General features: G+C 44.4%; 1 protein-coding gene across 3 annotated transcripts in view; it reads left to right on the top strand.

The window, feature by feature from the left end:
- LOC143996860 (PABIR family member 2-like) overlaps positions 1–20432 on the top strand; it is an 83979-nt gene that overhangs the window by 34689 nt on the left and 28858 nt on the right. For all 3 annotated transcript variants that reach the window (XM_077492186.1, XM_077492262.1, XM_077492331.1), the window contains 2 exons: positions 6608–6662; positions 16332–16433. In XM_077492186.1, coding sequence (XP_077348312.1) covers positions 6608–6662; positions 16332–16433 — 157 coding nt within the window. The remainder of the gene's footprint in view (positions 1–6607; positions 6663–16331; positions 16434–20432) is intronic.

Raw genomic sequence — 20432 nt, forward strand, 5'->3', positions numbered from 1 at the left:
GAGATGACAGCCAGTACATTTTTAGAACATTTGTTAGGTATTTTTAGAAAGAAGATATTCTCCTGTCTTAGGTTTCCTAAGCATATGTCTCTTAACTATTTTGTTGTCTCCTGCGAGATGCAGAAATCTGTTTGCCTGCTCATCATATCATGTTCGTGTGTGGCTAAATCTTTTAACTTGTTGAGGACACTGGGTAGGCCACACACACACACACACACACACACACACGTAATTGAAGTACACAAGGAGTGTGTAGCACGTTGTGATCATCTGCATCACTGCCTCTTACCCCTCCTACTTGCTGGCAATTTCCAGATCTTTAAATGAAAACCAGGAGTCGCTGTGTAAATAAAGCAGTTCTAGAAGCTGCTGCTGTCAAAAAATTACCATCTGATTAGTGTTCATTTTGTCTTTCCGTCGACTAAAACTAACACTATTTTTAGTAGACTAAAACAATTCATATGACTAAAACAGCATATTATTTGAAAGACCATGACTAAAACTAAGGCTCGGTTTGCACTACTGCGACCTGAAAGAACAACTTTGCTAGGCGAATTTCTGGAGACTTGAGTACTACTTTGATGCGACTTTATCTTGTGCAGGTATGCAGAGATAATGGCATACAGGAAGATGTCATGCCCTGCCTAGGTAATCTTTTTCTCTAATGTTGGATCCATATCACATCAATATAGATGAGGATCTGACTTGGAGGCTACTTCCATTTAAGTCTATGGGCTCAAGACGGATAGAAGTTGTCTTGAAGTAGTGCAGGAACATTTTCTAAAGATGGAGCGACTTCAGTAGTGCTAATTAACCACTTGCTCACTGGGCACTCCCACCCAGGTCAATTTTCAGTGCTGTCAGACTTTGACAATTGCGTGGCCATGCAACACTGTACCCAAATTACATTTTTATAATTTTTTTTCACACAAATAGAGCTTTCTTTTGGTGATATTTAATCACTACTGGAGTTTTTATTTTTTGCTAAACGAACAAAAAAAAGTATCATAGTTTTTATTTTATTTTATAAAATTTTGCAAACAGGTCCTTTTTCTCCTTCATTGATATGCACTGATGGGGCTGCTTTTGTGGGCACTGATGGGTGGTACTGATGGGCAGCACTGGTGATGAGGCACTGTTTGGCACTGGTAGTTGGCGCTGTTGTGCACTGGTAGGAGGCACTGGTGGGCACAGATGACTCCACAGCTGGTCTCCTTGATCAGGACCGATGTCCCTCTGACAGCCGCTGGTGATCGGCTGTTTTTTTTTTTTTCAATAAAAAAAACCGGCTCTGTTTACGTCACGTGATCAGCTGTCATTGGCTGACAGCTGATCATGTAGTAAGGGGTCAGAATTGACCTCTTACTCCAATCTGTGATGAGCCGAGTCTCATAGATTTGCTGATCACAGAGCGCGCGGGGTGCACACGGGCGGCTCTAGCACGGGAGGACAGCTATTGATGCCCTCCCAGCAAAGTAGGTGCTGTAGCCGCCATTCGGCTATAGCGCGGATGAGAAGGGGTTAAGACAGATCTCCTTGAGTAACATGGGATTTCACGTATCACAAGTCGCAGCAGTGTGAACCGAGCCTTAATCAAAATTTGATGTCAAAATTAACACTGCATCTGATACAGGGTTTATAAACACTGTTTAGACGCAAAGTAACATTTGTTACTTCGTAGTTTTCCTGTTTCATCTGCAGTTAAAAGGGATAAACTTCAATCTTTTTGTGATGTCAGTTACTTTTTTTTAATCAAATAGTCTTTACTTGAACCCTTATTACCCTAAAGCCTAGTACACACTAGTAGTTTTTTTTTTTTCTTGTTCAACCCATCAGGGCTGAACAAAAAAAACTGACCACTTAGGAGGAGCTGCTGTACTAACTATCCGACATTTGTACAGCAATCTTCCCTGCTGTTCTTTTGCGCTCTAACAGGGGGTTGGGCCCCCTGCCCGTAGACTCCAGTCAGCAAGAGTGGCTGAGAGTGCTGATCGGGAGCCAATCGGCAGACCATTTTCCGTCATGGCCCTTTGCCAGCTCCTGTTGGACCGACTCCAGTACACCCAGACCGAATGTCTGCCAGTTTCTATTGAACTGGCCGATACCACCCGACATTCGGCCCGTGTGTACTAGGCTTTAGTTTACCCTAATCGGCCTTTATTAAATTCTTAGTCCCCCTTCTTCCTTAATCTTTTTTTTTTCTGAAGATTTTTTTATTTTTTTTCTACTTTATAACGATTTAAACTTTATTCTGTTTTTTTGTTTTTTTGTTTTTGTATGCGACTTTCAAAAAAAAAAAATCGAACTGAAAAATAAAATGCTTTATTCAGTGAGTAAATAAGTTTGCATTGCTTGGTACTAAAATGATCATTTTAGTGCCGTTTTAACCACTTCCTGACCCACCAAAGTAAATATACTGCAGGCGAGGGGCACGTGCAGGCACAATCGCATACATGTATGTCATTGTGCCTACCCTGGGTTAGGAGCGTGCAGCTCACCTCTCCTGTGACCAAGTGGACACATTGGATTACAGTTATCGGTAACCGGGTATCATGTTATCGCTGTGATGGTTCTATTCCTTTTTTTTTTTTTTTTTAGGCTTTCTTCTCTCTTCATCTGGTCAGAAACACAGTTGTTTTTCCAAAGAACAAGCTCTCTTGCAGATATATCCATTACATGGATGAGACAAACCATGCAACACTGGCAGGGGAGCTTACAATGATCAGCTTTTGTTTCTGTAAAACCATCATCCCAAAAGGAAAAACACTGGTGTAACTTGGGGCTACATGGGAAACTGTGACTCTTGTGGAAGGCCGAACCAAAGTTTAGTAAAAAATATTTTGATTAAGCTAGGAGTCTTAGGTGAACACCACTGGACTGGGGAGGTCCGCAAGTATGTAACCATATGAAAAACAAACACCTAGTACTTCCTGGTACTAGGAATAATAGGTACAATTGCTCATGAAATAGTGTGAACACTCACGATTACTAGAAGCCGTAGTGAAGAAAAGTCCTCTGCTATTCTGCTGGTTGCTGTCTTGGCAGGGGTGTTGCTAGGTGGTGGCTATAGCCTCGAATCTGGGGCCCATAGCCCCGAGTCTCTTGCCACAGGGTCCCTTCCTAACCAGCGGGTTGCAGCTGCTACGGCGGATGGGCTGGCTCCATGAGAGAGGCAGAGGAGAGAAGCGAGCGGGGGGACGAGCAGCGGTGACATCTCTCCACATCAGCGCTCTTCACAGCCAAGCCTCTTCAATTTGGGAATCTCTCACTGCCTGCCACACATCAAAGCTCTTCCACCCTCACAGCACAGTAGAGTGGAGGTCACGTGATTCCTGTCATTGGTGGAGCTCCACTTTGCAACCAGACCCCCTTGCTTCAATGTCGGAGGTGTGGCGGGGAGCAGTGAGATGACATCTATCACTGCCCGCCCCGCATCACCACTCTCTTGCTCTCACTAAATGGACCAGTCCTGCCAGCCTGCCACCAATGCAGCGTCAATGCACATTTTGGTGTCGCTGGCATGGCAAGTGACAATCCACATCAGTTGGCAAGTGACAACCCACGTCTCTGGGGGCTGATGACATGGCAAGTGACAATCTGCAAATGACAGGAGAGGTGGCAAGTGACAATCTGCAAATGGTGGCAGGTGACGTGGCAAGTGACAATCTGCAAATGGTGGCAGGAGACTTGGCAATCTGCAAATGGTGGCAGGAGACATGGCAATCTGCAAATGGTGGCAGGTGATGTGGCAAGTGAGAATCCATATCTGCTGCCAGGTGAAAATGGCAAATGACAATCCACATCTAGTGGCAGGTTAAGGTGGCAAGTAACATGCTGCATCTGGTGGCAGGAGATGTGGCAAATGACACTCCCAGGGCTCCCACTGATTCTGCATTATGGTGATTTGAACCACTTCATTATATATTAGAATGTAACACTATAAATAATGCACTTCAATCACCCTGACACCATATCAACCATGGTGCCATGATGATTAAAGCGCCAACACCAGCCATCACCCACAAAAAATTGCTTACCACCGGCGTGCCTCTCCCCCCGTGCTGGAATGCAAAAAGCTTAGTGACTGCTGCTATGGGCTCTAGCCCCAGATCTTTTGCAGCCCTAGCAACGCCCTTGAGTGTTGGTGTAGGGCAGGCTAGTAAAAGCAGTGAGGTAGCTGACAGGCATTGGAGTTAATGAACTGATCTGTCATTCTGAGTACTCATATGTGACTGACTGGCTCAGGGAGATTACTGACAGAGCTACAAGCACTGTGACCTGGAAGGAGAGAGCCTTGGATCAGTAAAACAGGGGTTTCTGCAGATCCTGACCTGGAGTGAAGAACAGATGCATGGCTTCTGGGGTTTGCAGTGTGCAGGCACTAACACAGAAGAACTTGGCTGGGTAGAACTGAGCCTCCCAACAGTCAGCTTTTCAGGCCCTCTCCTTACAGTCCTTACAGCTTTTCAAACTGACATCTGTCAACACATCTCTCTGAGCATGTCAGCTGAAGCTGACAGTGGAGGTGTTGTGGGCCCGACGGAGACTGCCAAAGGGCCAGATGTGCCCCTGGGCCAGCAGTTTGCCCAGGTCTGACTATTAACTGTTAGCTGTACATTGGCATCAATTTGTTAGGGGGTCTGCGTGGAAGGGTTCTTGTCGGAATCAACGATGTCCCCCAGTGTAGATCCATCTCAATCATAATGAGTGCTGCTGCCGACCCAAAAAAGAAAATCTCTGCAGCCGCCAATGGCTCCCGACCTCTGACCGCACCAATGTGTGACAGTTCTAAGGGGGGGGCACCCAGTGACATCACCAGATGACACCGCCCCTTGTGACATCGACTGGTGCATGCTGCCATCCTGTGATGTCGCCAGGTGGCCCTGTCCCTTAGCTATTTAAGACCTTGCAGAGGGCAGATGGTGGGAGCCAGCGACGGCGCTGCAGGGCTTTATTTTTGGAGGCGGGGGGGGGGGGTGGCGTTAATCGTGATTGATGCTAGATCTATACGGTGGGGACATTTTTATTTTTTGTTTTTGTAAAATAGTTTTATTTATTTTTTAACACTTTTTTTCTTTTTGGTGAATGAGTATCCCATACTCATTCACATAGGGAGGGAAGGTCAGGATCTGGGGGGCCCCTTGTTAAGACTTGTTGGCTTCCAGATCCCAATAAGTCCCCTGCCCGCAGACCCCACGACCACTGACCAGGGTTGTTGGGAAGAGGCCCCTGATTGGTTTCTCTGCAGAGCTGCATCAGATTTTGCACTCTTCAGTTATAGTAAATCAACCCCCATGTGACAGCACTCTAACTTGTAACCATTTAGACACTGAGCAGCGTCCTGTAGGAAGCAAGAGGGAAAGCCACACCTTGCCTTATACTTCTGAGAAGGCCAGGATCTGGGGGTCCCAGATTCCGATAAGCCCCCTGCCTGCAGACCCCCACAACCACTGGCTAGGGAAGAGGCCCTTGTCTCCCATACTAGACCCGATAGGGCCTGGTATGGATGGTGGGGGATAAGGGGGGGATTCACATGTTTTTTGTTTACATTTAGCGGTCATCTGTTAAGGAAGCAGCGCGCGCCTTCTCTGCCTGCTCCTCAACAACCAGCTAAAGTTAAAGACACCGGTGGCCTCTGGCTACAAAAATTTGCATTGAAACTACATCTAAATTGCAGCTGAACAGCTGCTTTGGAAATTTGCAGTGAAAACTGAGGGGGAATTCGCACCAGACATGTGTAAACCTAGCCTTAAGCAGCCACATTTCCCTGCCATTGTTTTTGTCTGCCCACTTAAGAGTACTAGCTATTCACAACCACCATAATATAAATTACACTTCACATTTCAACAGTGAGAGCGAGATCCCCTCATAATGGCTGCAGAAGATATGCAGTCCTGTGGACATCATGGCACCAGAGTGCATGGCAAGAGATCGTAACATGATCAAGAAGCTCTTAACTCTCTAGCATCTACCAAAAAATTACCCATTAAATAGTGAGGGTTATAAGCAAAATCTATTACGCATGGCTGCCAGTCGGCTTTCAATTTATTGCCGTCAAATGACCTGAAAGAGAAATTTCACTTCACTGATTGGTATTTCTGCAGTGTGCATATTGCTTATTGTTTGATTACAGCCTACCTGCCCCTTTCCTGCTAGGTACTTTTCTGTACTACCGTGCTGTCCTGATCCGACACTGCAGATAAGATAGTCACATGACACTGATAGACCTTTAAGATCCGCACCCTCTTGTCACCATAGGGTTGATTTACTAAAACTGAAGAGTGCAAAATCTGGTGCAGCTGTGCATGGTAGCCAATCGGCTTCTAACTCCAGCTTGTTCAATTTAAGCTATGACTTCAGTTTTAGTAAATCAACCCCCATCAACCCCCAACAGCATTCTAACTTCTAACCATTAGACACTGAGTAGCGCCCTGTAGGAAGCAAGAAAGTCACATTCCCCCATTCCTGGAAGTTTTTGGTGGGCTGTAATAGTCAGCCCATTAGAGCACATTTGTTCTATAAGAGATTCTATAGTTCTCTGTAAAGTATAAGTGTTTTGTAAATAATATTCATTTTATTTATGTATTTATTTTTTGCTTTTATTCAGAGAAGTCCAAGCTGCAATGCAGATGAGCCTCTCCTGGGAAGAAAGCTTCAGTCTGGTAAGATACTGATGGATTTGGACTGCCAGTTCCAAAGCTTATCCAAATATAGTATAATGCAGCTTAGCAGTCCTTACATGAGGTGGCTGCATTTGGTTTTTTGGCTTTTTTTCCCTTTTTAATTTTTCACCTGGTAACCGTGCAAAAAACACCCTTCTTTTTCCTGGGTGGCTGGAGCCTGCACGCGATCAAATTGTCCAGACTCGTTCTGTCGGACCCTTGCTGTCAAAAAGTCCGGTCGTGTGTACGCGGCATAAGGCTGAACTTCAAAAGTTCCTACCTTTTTATCTATCACCATTAGTAATGGCCAAAATTAATTTCGCCAGATGTTTGGCAAATCCTTTTCAGAATTCAACAAAGAAAAACTTAAAGGCAAATCCCTTTGACGTCTGTAAGGAGTGAATCTTGTAGGTAATTTCTGGCCATTTTTAGAGCTAAACTAGTGTCACAAAAGGCATGGTAAAACTAAATGCTGCCATGGTTGACATATACCAATGCAAACAAATATATAATAAAATAAATTATCATACAGCAGGGAGATGTTTTTTTTTCATGCAGCTGCTTGGGAATGCCTTAAAACTCTCCTTGCACATCAATCTTTTTTTTCTCCAACAGAAAATTTACACATTGCATCTTAATTATGCATAGCCAGCTATATTTGGTTTCAATGAATATTATTTTGCTGTATACCATTGTTTATAGAACATGTTTTCTTTCCCCCTTCTTTTTTTTTTTAAAGTGTATGTAAAGACAATTAAAGAAAACAGAGCATCTCTATGTATTGCTCTGTGGGTTTTTTTCCCCCCTCTTAAAGACCCCACAACTATAGAAAAATATCTGTTAATATGCCAGAAACACATTTAGCTCTTCATTTACAATTATGGGAGCACATACAGCATTATTGTGGACTGAGTGGTGTCAGTCCTACCCGGCTTTCTTTTGCTAAACTATTCATTCCATCCCATTGTCTTCATCTCCAAATCATATTTACAAGATACACAGTGCCTTGAGAAAAATATTCATATTCCTTTGAAATTTTGCACATTTTGTCATGTTGCAGCCAAAAGCATAAATGTATTTTATCGGGATTTTATGTGATAGACCAACACAAATGGCACATAATTGTGAAGTGGAAGGAAAATTATGTTTTGTTTTTTTCCTCCAAATAAATATCTGAAAAGTGTTGCGTATATTTGTATTTATCTCCCTATACTCTGATACTCATAACTAAAATCAAGTGCAAACAATTGCCTTCAGAAGTCACCTAATTGGTAAATGGGGTCCACCTGTGTGTAATTTAATATCAGTATAAATACAGCTGGTCTGTGAAGACCTCAGAGGTTGGTTGGAGAACCTTAGTGAACAAACAGCATCATGAAGGCCAAGGAACACACCAGAAAGGTCAGGGATAAAGTTGTGGAGAAGTTTAAAGCAGGGTTAGGTTATAAAAAAAAAAATATCCTAAGCTTTAAACATCTCAGGAAGCACTGTTCAGTCCATCATCCGAAAATGGAAAGTATGGCACAACTGCAAACTTACCAAGACATGTCCGTTGACCTAAACTGACAGGCCAGCCAAAGAGAGCATTAATCAGAGAAGCAGCCAAGAGGCCCATAGTAACTCTGGAGGAGCTGCAGAGATCCACAGTTCAGGTGGGAGAATCTGTCCACAGGACAACTATTAGTCGTGCACTCCACAAATCTGGCCTTTATGGAAGCGTGGCAACAAGAAGGCCATTGTTGAAAGAAGCCATAAGAAGTCCTGTTTGCAGTTTTCAAAAAGCCATGTGGGGTACACAGCAAATGTGGAAGAAGGGGCTCTGGTCAAATGACACAATATTTTAACATTTTGGCCTATAAGCAAACGCTATGTGTGGCAGAAAACTAACCTTGCACATCACGCTAAACACACCAATCCCACTGTGAAACATGGTGGTGGCAGCGTCATGTTGTGGACATGCTTTTCTTCAGCAGGGACAGGGAAGCTGGTCAGCGTTGATGGGAAGATGGATGGAGCCAAATACAGGGCAATCTTAGAAGAAAACCTGTTAGTTTGCAAAAGACTTGAGACTGGGGCCGAGGGTTACCTTTTATCAGGACAACGTATATATTCATATTCATGTGTTAGAATGGCCCATTCAAAGGCCCAGGCCTAAATTCAATTGAGAATCTGTGGCAAGACTTGAAAATGTTCAAGTGGACGCTCTCCATCCAATCTTACAGAGCCTGAGCTATTTGGCAAAGAAGAATGGGCAAAGATGTCACTCTCTAGATGTGCAAAGCTGGTAAAGACATAGCCAAAAAGACTTGCAGCTGTATTTGCAGAAAACAACCGCCACACTTTTCAGATATTTATTTGCAAAAAATTTTGAAAACCATTTTTTTTATTCTCCTTCCAATTCATAATTAAGTGCCACTTTGTGTTGTCTATCACATAAAATCACAATAAAATATGTTTTTTGTTGGAACGTGACAAAATGTGGAAAATTTCAAGGGGTGTGAATCCTTTTTTTTCTTTTACAATAGTTTTTTTATTAAGTAGCATGGATAAATATATAAAAACAAAACAACTGACAGGCAGTGGAAAAAACACAATACATGAGGCATAACACAGGATTCAAATCCAAAGTGGAGAGAAAAGCAATCACAGTGAGTAAAATAATACAAAAGGTAAGCTAAACCACTGTAAGCATGGTAATGTTCAGGTGTTCCTTGGAAAAAAAAAAAAAAAGGTATAACAATCTGTAAAAACAATAACAATTATAAACAAAAGTGTTAGAGCCGGTTCACACTGCGGGCGAGGCGACACGACTCGCCTCGCCGCAATCTGACAAGTCGCCCCCGTTCTGTACAATGGAACCGTTCTGAGAGGAGCGACTCGAGTCGCTCCGACTCAGAAAAAAGGTTCCTCTACTACTTCTGGGCGACCTCGGGGCGACTTGCATTGACTTCTATACAGAAGTCATTTGCAAATCGCCGCTGAGGTCGCGGCGAGGCAAGTCGGTGTCGCCTCGCATCGCCCGCAGTGTGAACCGGCCCTTAGAGGCAACAAAGCCTTGAAACTAGAGAGGGACACTGAATTATTATCTATTTACAGCTGCTCAGCCATAAGGCTGTCAGTCTGTTGTGATGTATAGAGAGATTTAGTATAAGGAGGACTTCTTTAGCTAAAGAGAAGAAGGGTGAGAATGTTGTAGATGGAAAGGGAAGGAAAGTAAGGAGAAAAGAGGGCAATGTTTCTAAAAGTATCAGAATGTCAGTAGTGTTTGGTCAAAGCGTGATAGGTGAGCATAGGCTATCCGGGGTTGCCAGACTCAGAAACTGGTCGTGGAAATCAGACAGTATAGCTGTTAACTTTTGATTGACCATAAAATTGTTCATGCAATGTTTTATCGCTTCAAAACTGAGTGGAGAAGTTTGCCATGCTTTCGCTATAGTTAATTTAGTTGCGACAAAGAGGTACGTCGAAAGCTTTCGTTCTACTTTATAGTAAGGATTCCATATGTTTGAATAGAAGGGCTTCAGAGGGGCTTCTCTTTACATTTGAAGTAATGTTTGTAAAAGTGCGTGAACCCTGATCCATAGTCTACTCGCCCTGGGGCAGTACCACCCGATAGGAGACATCGTCCCAGCAGGGAGCGTCCACCAAAGCAGGTTGGCAAATTATTTGTGCCAGGCGTATAATACCATCAGTAGATGAGCTTATAGGAATTTTCTAGAGTGACTACATTTCTGGAACACTTAGAAGCAGCTTGGAGCATATTCTGCCAATCCGCCGGTTCCAGCTCCACTGATAGTTCAGGTTCCCAATGTTGTTGGAAAGGGCGCATTGGAGGTTACCTGGAATATATAATTGAAGAGTATTTTAAGGAGATAATACCTGTGGAATGCAGGCGTGACCTACAAATGCTTTTCAAAGGCTGAAAGAAGGTAAGGTGTTGAGTGGGATCTAAGGAGTCTCTAAATACAATGATGGAGTTGAAGATATCGAAAATGTTTCCGCAGCAGTAGTTTGTTAGAGGAGCGAAGGGCACCAACATTTATGATTCTAACTGGGGTTAGTAAAGGGTGAATGTCTGAAAACCCATTTTCTGTCCACCATCCAAACTGGCCAGGGTTTTCCATACCAGGGGGAAATAAAGGGAAATTTAAGAAGCGAGATCAGCTACAATATAATAAGCCTGGAGGTTGGGGACTGAGAGGCCACCATTTATCCTGCGAGTGAATAGGACTTGTTTTTTGAACTGTGGACGGGAAGAATCCCAAATAAAATTGAATAATTTCCATTGGTGGATACGGAGTATGTGTAGAGGTACAGGAATCGGTTGGACCCGGAAGGCATATAGTAGTTTGGATAGCTAGGTCCAAACCGCATTAATCTTGCCAAACCAAGACAGCAGAAGGTGCTTCCAGGACAATAGTAGGTTTGATAGTGTTTTGATATGAATACTTTTTCAAGGCACTCTAAGAACAGGGTGGGCTATACAGACTGTTTGAGATTAAATGAACAGAGAGCGCACATTACATTTAACCACTTCCCGCCCGGCGTTTATAGCAAAATGACAGCCGGGCAGTGGTTCATTTATCCTGACTGGGCGTCATATGATGTCCAGCAGAATAAGCCAAGATCGTGTGCCCTGGTGAACGCATGGTACGCCGTGTCAGTCTGACACACCGCATCACCGATCTCGGTAAAGAGAGACTGGAGAAGGCTCTTTACCATGTGATCAGCCATGTCCAATCGGGGCTGATAATGATGTAGATGGGAAGAGCCATTTATCGGCTTTTCCTCACTCACGTCTGACAGATGCAAGTAGAGGAGAGCCGATCAGTGGCTCTCTTGGTGGGAGTTCTGTGCTGATTGTTTATCAGTGCAACCCCCTGCGAATGCCCACCCAGGACCACGAGGATGCCGCCAGGACCACCAGGGATGGCCACCACAGGACCACCAGGTATTCCACCCTAGACCACTAGGGATATGCCTTTCAGTGCCACCAGTGATGCCTATCAAAAATAACCTGCAAGACAAAGGCATATGGAGCTAGTATGCATCGCATACTAGCTCTTTATAAAATGCTTACATTTAGAAAGATGCCCTGAATCTGTGCCGGCACACTGAGTTACTTCAGGGTTCACGGGCGATTGTGCGCGGGAGCTGCCGGTCACGGCACGGGCCCTGAAACAACTGCACCAGTGGGCTGTTTCTTCAGTGCACATGTGCCGATCACGTCGGCAGCAGCGTATATACTAAATATCTCCTAAACTGTGCAAGTTTAGGAAATATTTACTGTACCTACAGGTAAGCCTTAATATATTCTCACCTGTAGGTACAAGTGGTGTAACAGAGTTTACAACCACTTTATAGTGATATTAACCACTTGACTACTGGGCACTTAAACACCCTTAATAACCAGACCAATTTTCAGCTGTCGGTGCTCTCACATTTTGAATGACAATTACTCAGTCATGCAACACTGGACCTATATGAAATTTTTGTCCTTTTTTTCACACAAATATAGCCTTCTTTTGGTGGTATTTAATCACCGCTCGGTTTTTTATTTTTTGTGCTGTAAAAGAAAAAATACTGAAAATTCTGTAAAAAAAAAAAAATGCATTTTTCTTTGATTCTGTTATAAAATTTAGCAGATTAGTAATTTTTTTCTTCATAAATTTTGGCCAAAATTTATACTACTACATATCTTTGGTAAGAATAAGTACAAATTGGTGGATATTATTTGGTCTTTGTGAAAGTTATAGAGTCCACAAGCAATGGTGCCAATATCTGAAAATGTATCATACCTGAAGTACTGACGGCCTATTTCAATTCTTGAGACCCTAACATGCCAGAAAAGTACAAATACCCCCCGAATGACCCCTTTTTGGAAAGAAGACATTTCAATGTATTTAGTAAGAGGCATGATGAGTTTTTTGAAGTTGTCATTTTTCCCACAATTCTTTGCAAAATCAAGATTTTTTTTTACTTTTTTTTCACAAAATTGTCATATTATCAGTTTATTTCTCACACACAGCATATGCATACCACAAATTACACCCCAAAACACATTCTGCTATTACTCCTGAGTACGGCGATACCACATGTGTGAGACTTTTACACAGCGTGGCCACATACAGAGGCCCAACATGCAGGGAGCGCCATCAGGCGTTCTGGAGCACCCAGGTCAATTCTGACATTTCTCTCCTACATGTAAAAATCATCATTTATTTGCTAGAAAATTACATAGAATCCCAAAACATTATATATGTTTTTTTAGCAAACACCCTGGAGAATACAATGGTGGTTGTTGCAACTTTTTATCTCGCACGGTATTTGCGCAGCAATTTTTCGAATGCTTTTTTTGGCAAAAAAAAAAACAGTTTTGTGCTTAAAAAAAAAAAAAAGAAAACACAGTAAAGTTAGCCCAATTTTTGCATAATGTGAAAGATGGAGTTGCGCTGAGTAAATAAATACCTAACATGTCACTCTTCAAAATTGCACACGCTCGTGGAATGGCGCCAAACGTCGCTACTTAAAAATCCCCATAGGCGACGCTTTAAATTTTTATTTTTTTTTTACTGGTTATATGTTTTGAGTTACAGAGGAGGTCTAGGGCTAGAATTATTGCTCTCGCAGCGATACCTCACATGTGTGGTTTGAACACCGTTTTCATATGTGGGCGGGACTTACGTATGCGTTCGCTTCTGCATGCGAGCACATGGGGAGAGGGGCGCTTTAAAACATTTTTTTTTTTTATTGTTCATTTTACTTTACTTTATTTTAGTTTGACGTTTTTTTCCCCAAAAATAAATTTTTTGTTCACTTTTATTCCTATTACAAGGAATGTAAACATCCCTTGTAATAGGAATATGGCATGATAGGTCCTCTTTACAGTGAGATATGGGGTCAATAAGACCCTACGTCTCGCCTCTAGGCAGGAAAGCCTGAAATAAAAAAAATAAAAAGATTCTGGCTTTGATCGTATTGTCGAGTCGGTAGAAGCACCGGAGGGCAGCGGGAGGGGGGGGGGGGGGGTGTCTATGGCTGGGTATTGCAGGGTATCACCGACTATGGCTGGGTATTGCAGGGTATCACCGACTATGGCTGGGTATTGCAGGGTATCTCCGACTATGGCTGGGTATTGCAGGGTATCTCCGAGTATGGCTGGGTATCTCCGAGTATGGCAATTTATGGCAGGGTATTGCAGAGTATTGGCAGGGTATTGCAGAGTATTGTCTGGAATTTTACTGCAGAGTATTGGCGGGTGTTGCAGAGTAATTGCAGGGTGTTGCAGAGTAATTGCAGGGTGTTGCAGAGTAATTGCAGGGTGTTGCAGAGTAATTGCAGGGTGTTGCAGAGTAATTGCAGGGTGTTGCAGAGTAATTGCAGGGTGTTGCAGAGTAATTGCAGGGTGTTGCAGAGTAATTGCAGGGTGTTGCAGAGTAATTGCAGGGTGTTGCAGAGTAATTGCAGGGTGTTGCAGAGTAATTGCAGGGTATTGCAGAGTAATGGCAGGGAATTGAGGGGTTACATTTAGGTGAGCAGCGATGTGAGCACTGCAGATGCAGCCCACAACGCTGCTGACACCGATCTCTTCCCCCTCCGCTGTACCGATCGGTACAGAGAGGGGGAGGGTGGAACCGGCGTCATAACATTATGCCGGTTTGTTTACAAGTGATCACTCCGTCAAATGACAGAGTGATCACATGGTAAGCGGCCGTTTACCGTGATCCATTATGACCCGGCGGTCACGGATGCTCTCGAGTGCGCGCCCCAGGGGGCACGCGAGAGCGGAATTCTGGGAGGACGTCATATGACGGCCTCCCAGAGTTAAACAACCGCCCTGTAGCCGTCATTCGGGTATGGGCCAGTTGTTAAGTGGTTAAAGGCACGTTTATTTAGAGAAAAACAAACCTATTATACTTACCTGCTCTGTGCAGTAGTTTTGCACAGAGCAGCCATGATCCTTCTCTAATAGTGTCCCACGCCAGTGCACCTGGCCCCTCCCTCATGCCAAGTTCCCCCAGAACAACAAACCGCTTGCTCTGGGGGCATCCGAGCCACTGTTTTGCGTGTCTTTTCACACACACACACACAGCAGCTGCTCGGCCCCCACCCCCTCTCTTTTCTCAATGGCTGTGATTGACCGCAGCAGGAGCATATGAGGAGAAAATGTCCCCAGAGAGCCAAGGCTCTCATGCACATTGCTGGACTGTGATGGGGCACAGGTAAGTATTGGAGGGGGGGGGGGGGGGGGAGGGGGGCGGGTTTGCACACACAAGGTTTTTTACCACTATGCATAGAATGCATGAAGGTAAAAAAACCTTGACCCTTTAGAACAATTTTCATTTCCCACAGGGAACAGGTTTTTTTTTTTTTTTGCATTTATAAAGCAGACATACAACAATGCTTTTCACAGTATTTTATTTAACAGACAAAATGGAGCAAAAAGAAGTTCATTAATAAAGGTTTACTTACAGGTAATTGTTCACGTTATATACATATTGTTTATCATAAATAGAGGGCCAGTGAATTTTGCTGTAAGGTGTCTAAAGAGGCATACATGGACCAAAACTTGTTGCTATTTATTGCCAATGCAGACATTTCCTTACAGGCACTTTTAGGTAAAAGCTCATGATCTCAGTAGTCATTACTTTGCAGAGGGCATGTCAGATCGCTGAAGTAGAGCTCCTTTCTCTCTGATGTTGGAAAAGGAGAGTTTAGGATGATGTTTGATGTGCTATTAAAAAAAAAAAAAAGTATTAATAAAAAAAGAAATTAAACAAAGTCTTTATGCACCATCACTTTGTTCAGCATTCAAAGCTGAACTACAGCTATAGATTTTTTATTTTTAGCATAGTTACATTTGTCCATCTGGGAATCCTCATCAAATGACCTTCAACTAAGTAGTGCAAGGGCCTGCCTGATTGCATACAAATTGAGTGTTTAGATTTGACCTGATTAAAGCAAATCGTACACAGATCGCATAGAAAAGAAAGCTATCCCCACCAGAAGACAGTGATTATTGCTAGTGGCTGTACAAGCTTCTAGAGATAATCGCATGTAAACTCCAGCAAGCTGGTTGGACCTTAGTTGATTGATCAGCTTGGTACATTTAGCCTGTCCATACATGGTTCAAATCTTGGGCGGTTCCTGCTGAACCAGCTGCAATTTGAACCGTTTATAGCCGGCCTTAGTCTCAGAGTGTGCACTGGAGGTGAAACCCCACTGTGACATCAGTGCCTATCTAAAGAGGCTGACTGACAGCACATTACCTTTCTGCGTCATAATTGGTGAGTGTTTTTCTCAGAGCAAATATACATGAAGTTGCAAACTAGATCTACACTACATGAAGTAGCAAACTGCAGAAATACCTCCTCCTAGCCTGAATCAAATAGGAAGCAGACCAGCAGAATTATGTGACCTGATTTTGGGAAACCAATTGATGGTACCTTCATAATTACATTTTATAGGTTATAGTTTCCCAGGCATGTTTGCTGGATTTCTCTACTAAACCATGCCTTTGTTCTGTTTTTGAACGACAATTGAATGCATGTCTACAATGCATCGCCTAAAACGTCATTATTAGTCATGTATTATTTGAAACCATTAACTGTACACTAAGGAGGGTCATGGATATCTTTTATAGGTATGTGTTTTTCTCTCAATTTACAGAGCGACAACGATTTTGACAAGCTGGATAAATCCTCTTCTCCAAAACGTATTGATTTTGCACCAGTGTCCCCTGCGCCCTCTCCCACCAGAGGGATCGGAAAGGTAATACATGGCCCATTTTTACAGTCCTGTTACCCTTTAAGCAGCCACGCTGCAAAAAGATAGATGCTGCTTCTTCACAGCTGTGACCCTCTCCCCTGCAAACTGGAGGTGGGCGCTAGCTTTACAGCAGAGGTACTGTTTTCACTTGCCTAAGCTAATTTTGAGCATGCGTCTGTTAAGAATCTAGAGATTGCAGTACACCAAAATGCTGCGTCATGCTCCCATCAATGCTTGTTATTGAGAGAGAGAGCTCTCTGGGTGTCTTTCACAGGGTAAAGACCTAGTGGGCTAGCCTACTATACCCCACTAACCTGGAAACAGAAATTTGGATACTGGCTTCAGTTTTTCTTTAACCACTTGCCTACTCGGCACTTAAACAGCTTCCTAACCAGGCCAATTTTCAGCTTTCAGTACTGTCACACTTTCAATGACAATTACTCAGTTATGCAACATTGTACCCATATGATATTTTTGGCCTTTTTTCTTTATCGTACATCACGGGACACAGAGCCACAGAAATTACTGAATGGGTTATATGGCACCTTCAGGTGATGGACACTGGCACACCCTTAACAATATAGTTCAATTCCCCATATAACCCTTCCCCTTACCAGGAGTACCTCCAGTGTCTTGGGTGATGGTCACAAGTAAAAATGTGCTTTGCTGAGCTCCCCTGGAATATTCCTTACTGGGGCAATCCATGCAAACTGGATCCATTCAAAGTGTCTTTTCCAGGCCAAATTGAATAGTACCCGGAGCTCGTGTTCTGAAGAAATTAGGTTTTACCTGTAACGTTTATCTTTTTAGAGAGCTGGACCTCGGCATCCAGTATTTGGTTTATTCGCCCATATTCCTGGCGGGGTGCTTTTTACAGGCCCAGGGCTGTAGATCCCTCGATAAAAAATGGGGCCCCAGTCCCTAAAGGTTTTTACCGTGAGAGGTGAAGATTGGGTCTGTTACCACAGAACCCTGCAGCTGAATAAGGTAAGGGAGATTCCTAAGAAATTTTTCTAATTCTTCTGGGCTTTCTCTTTTAAAGTAAATGTTGCTATGCCTATAGTCACCAGCGGGGGCTGTCAGGAGCATGTACCTGTTCATGCTAGTCAGTCTCGCCTCTGTGTTTCAAGCTGCACGCTACCTCCAGCCCTGGCTCCAGGTAAAGTCATGGGAAAGGGGGGGTTTCTTCTCCCAGGAATGTCCCCCCACCTGGATAGCTTCCTCCAGGCAGAGGGAGCATGGCACTAGACAGCGGTGTACTGTGCTGCTTCCACCACCATTGCGGCGCTTTCCTTCGGCAGCTCTTGTCCTCCCCCAGTCCTCCATGCGGTCCAGTCTGGATCGGGCCCACTTGCGCGGGAAACAATCTAATTTAAAATAGATGAAGGAGGGGGGGTGCTGTGGATGGTCGGAGAAAGGGGGACGGGGCTTAGCGGCGTTGGCACGAATTGAACGTCCACAGCGCGGGCTGCACCTCGTTTTCAGGTGCATACAACTAGGAGGTACACAGAGTGGATGGATGGCATGTGAGTGGGTGACACAGTCATTCCCAGGCACATTTACTTTAAGCACCAGGCTGAGCTTAATAGCAGCAACAGTTGCTGGACTATTGCTAAGCAGTGGGTGCATTTGTTTTGTGGTACCTCTGCTTTTGTGCTCACCACTATGACCAGAGGAGGTGGTTCAAATGCCACAAAGACCAAGGAAACAAAGGGGTCGCCCTCAGGTCCAAGGACCCTCCCTCTGTGACACCATCCCGTTCTAAAAAGGCTGGTCAGAGTGAGCCATAAGGGTCATCAGGGGCTGCAATTGCTTACGACACTTCAGCCCCTGTCTATATAACTGAGCAGGTTTTCTCCTCAGCTATGAGTGGTTTAGAGGAAAGATTAGCGGCTTTAATCGCATCTTCACAAAGTGGAAGAAAACGCATTATGTCCCCGTCTACCACCCAGGATCCTAAAACGGGGGAACTGTGGGAGGGGGAAGATTAATCCCCCTAAGGGGACCGTGAACAGGCTTATGATGAATCAAGTGGGGAAGGATCTTCATCACACGGGACACCATGGGTGGTAGGCGGAGGACAACACAGGGGGACACCGTTGGGGGAGAGGACACAGGGGACACCATGGGGATAGAGGGCATAGGGGGACACTGGGTGGGTGAAGGACACAGGGACACTGAGGGTGAGTGAAGGACACAGGGGGACACTGGGTGAGTGTGGGACACTGTTGGTGGGTGGAGGACACAGGGGGGCAGTGAGTGGGTGGAGAACACAGGGGGACACTGGGTGGAGGATGCGGAGACACTGTGGGTGGGTGGAGGACACTGGGGGGCACACTGTGGGTGGAAGCTTGGAGGACAAACATCCCACATGTAAACAGGCTCTCCTACGATGCCAGGGGCATCCGCCTCCAGTCAGTCGCATTTAGGCAAACTCCACCATCAGGTTCAAGAGTTAAACCTCAGGGACAAAAAAGGTCCTGGGGGAAGAAACCTGCAAGACAGAACACTAAAGCCTCTTTATGAAGCTCTAGGTTACAAACTAGAGTTCTGAGAATTTCCGTCTCCTCGTTTCCTCAGGTCAGATGTCCCCAAAGATCCAGAGAAAAAAAGTCTTTCTTTCTAGCATTAGACCGACTTTTGTCACAAAAAGTGATCATGATGGTCCCCCTGGAAGAGCAGGGGTCAGGGTTTTATTAAAAAAAAATTTACGGTACCAAAACCAAATGGGGATGTCAGCCCATTCTAGATATCAAAGATCTAAACTGGTTCCTGAAGATTCGCTCTTTTTGCATGGAATCAATCCCATCAGTAGTTTCCATCCTACAAGGGGGAGAGCTTCTGGCATCAATCGACATCAGGGATGCATACCTGCATGTACCTTTTTTCCCCGCTCACCAGACGTGTATCTGCGTTTCAAAGTAGAAAAACGTAATTTTCAGTTTGTAGCCTTGCCTTTTGGTCTAGCTACTGCACCTCGGGTGTTTACAAAACTTCTGGCCAGCTTAAGGACTCAAGGTATAACAATAATGGCATACCTGGACAACCTGCTCTTAATAGGCTTGGATCAAAGCATAGTCACCACAATCAACTACCTGGAATACCTAGGTTGTTTCATCAACCTAAGGAAATCTTCTTTAAAGCCGGTAAGAAGATTAGAGTACTTGGGTCTGGTCATAGATACAGCCCAGAAGAAGGTGTTTTTACCCCAGGCAAAGATCAGAGCCATAAAGAAAGGTCCTTCCATTCGCCCTTGTATGAAGTTATTGGGCAAGATGGTGGCTTCATTCGAAGCAGTTCCCTATGCTCAGTTTCATTTGTGACTGCTGCAAAACAGTATCCTATCGGCCTGGAACAAACAGATTCAGGCACTAGATTTTCCAATGCAGTTGTCACCAAAGGTGCGCAAGAGCCTCAGTAGGAGGAGATCTGAGAATCTGCAGAAGGGGAAATCCTTCTTACTGGTTACCTGGAGGGTGGTAACAGATGCCAGCCTTTCAGGTTGGGGAGCAGTCCTGGAAGAAGCGTCTGTCCAAGGGAAATTGTCCAGAACTGAAAAGGACCTTGCCCATCAACATTCTAGAGATTCGAGCAGCGTGTCTAGCCTTAAGGGCCTGGATGCTCAGGTTGCAGAATTCTCCTGTCAGGATTCAATCCAACAATGCTACAGCAGTGGCTTATATCAATCACCAAGGGGACACCAGAAGTCAGGCAGCCCAGGGAGAGGTAAACCATATCCTAACCTGGGCAGAAGAACATGTGCTGTGCATTTCGGCAAACTTCATTCCAGGGGTAGAGGACTGGCAGGCAGACTACTTAAGTCACCAGCAGTTGTTCCCAGGGGAATGGTCCCTTTACCCGGACATCTTCCTGACTATATGCCAAAGATGGGGGATCCCCGATGTAGAGCTGTTGCATCCAGGTTCAACAACAAAGTTGACAACTTTGTGTCAAGAGCAAGGGATCCACTTGCATGCGGAACGGATGCGTTGGTGACCCAGT

Source organism: Lithobates pipiens, unplaced genomic scaffold (assembly GCF_037356315.1).
Source record: "Lithobates pipiens isolate NorthernLeopardFrog02 unplaced genomic scaffold, aLitPip1_a1.2 Scaffold_1, whole genome shotgun sequence".
Lineage (NCBI taxonomy): Eukaryota > Metazoa > Chordata > Amphibia > Anura > Ranidae > Lithobates > Lithobates pipiens.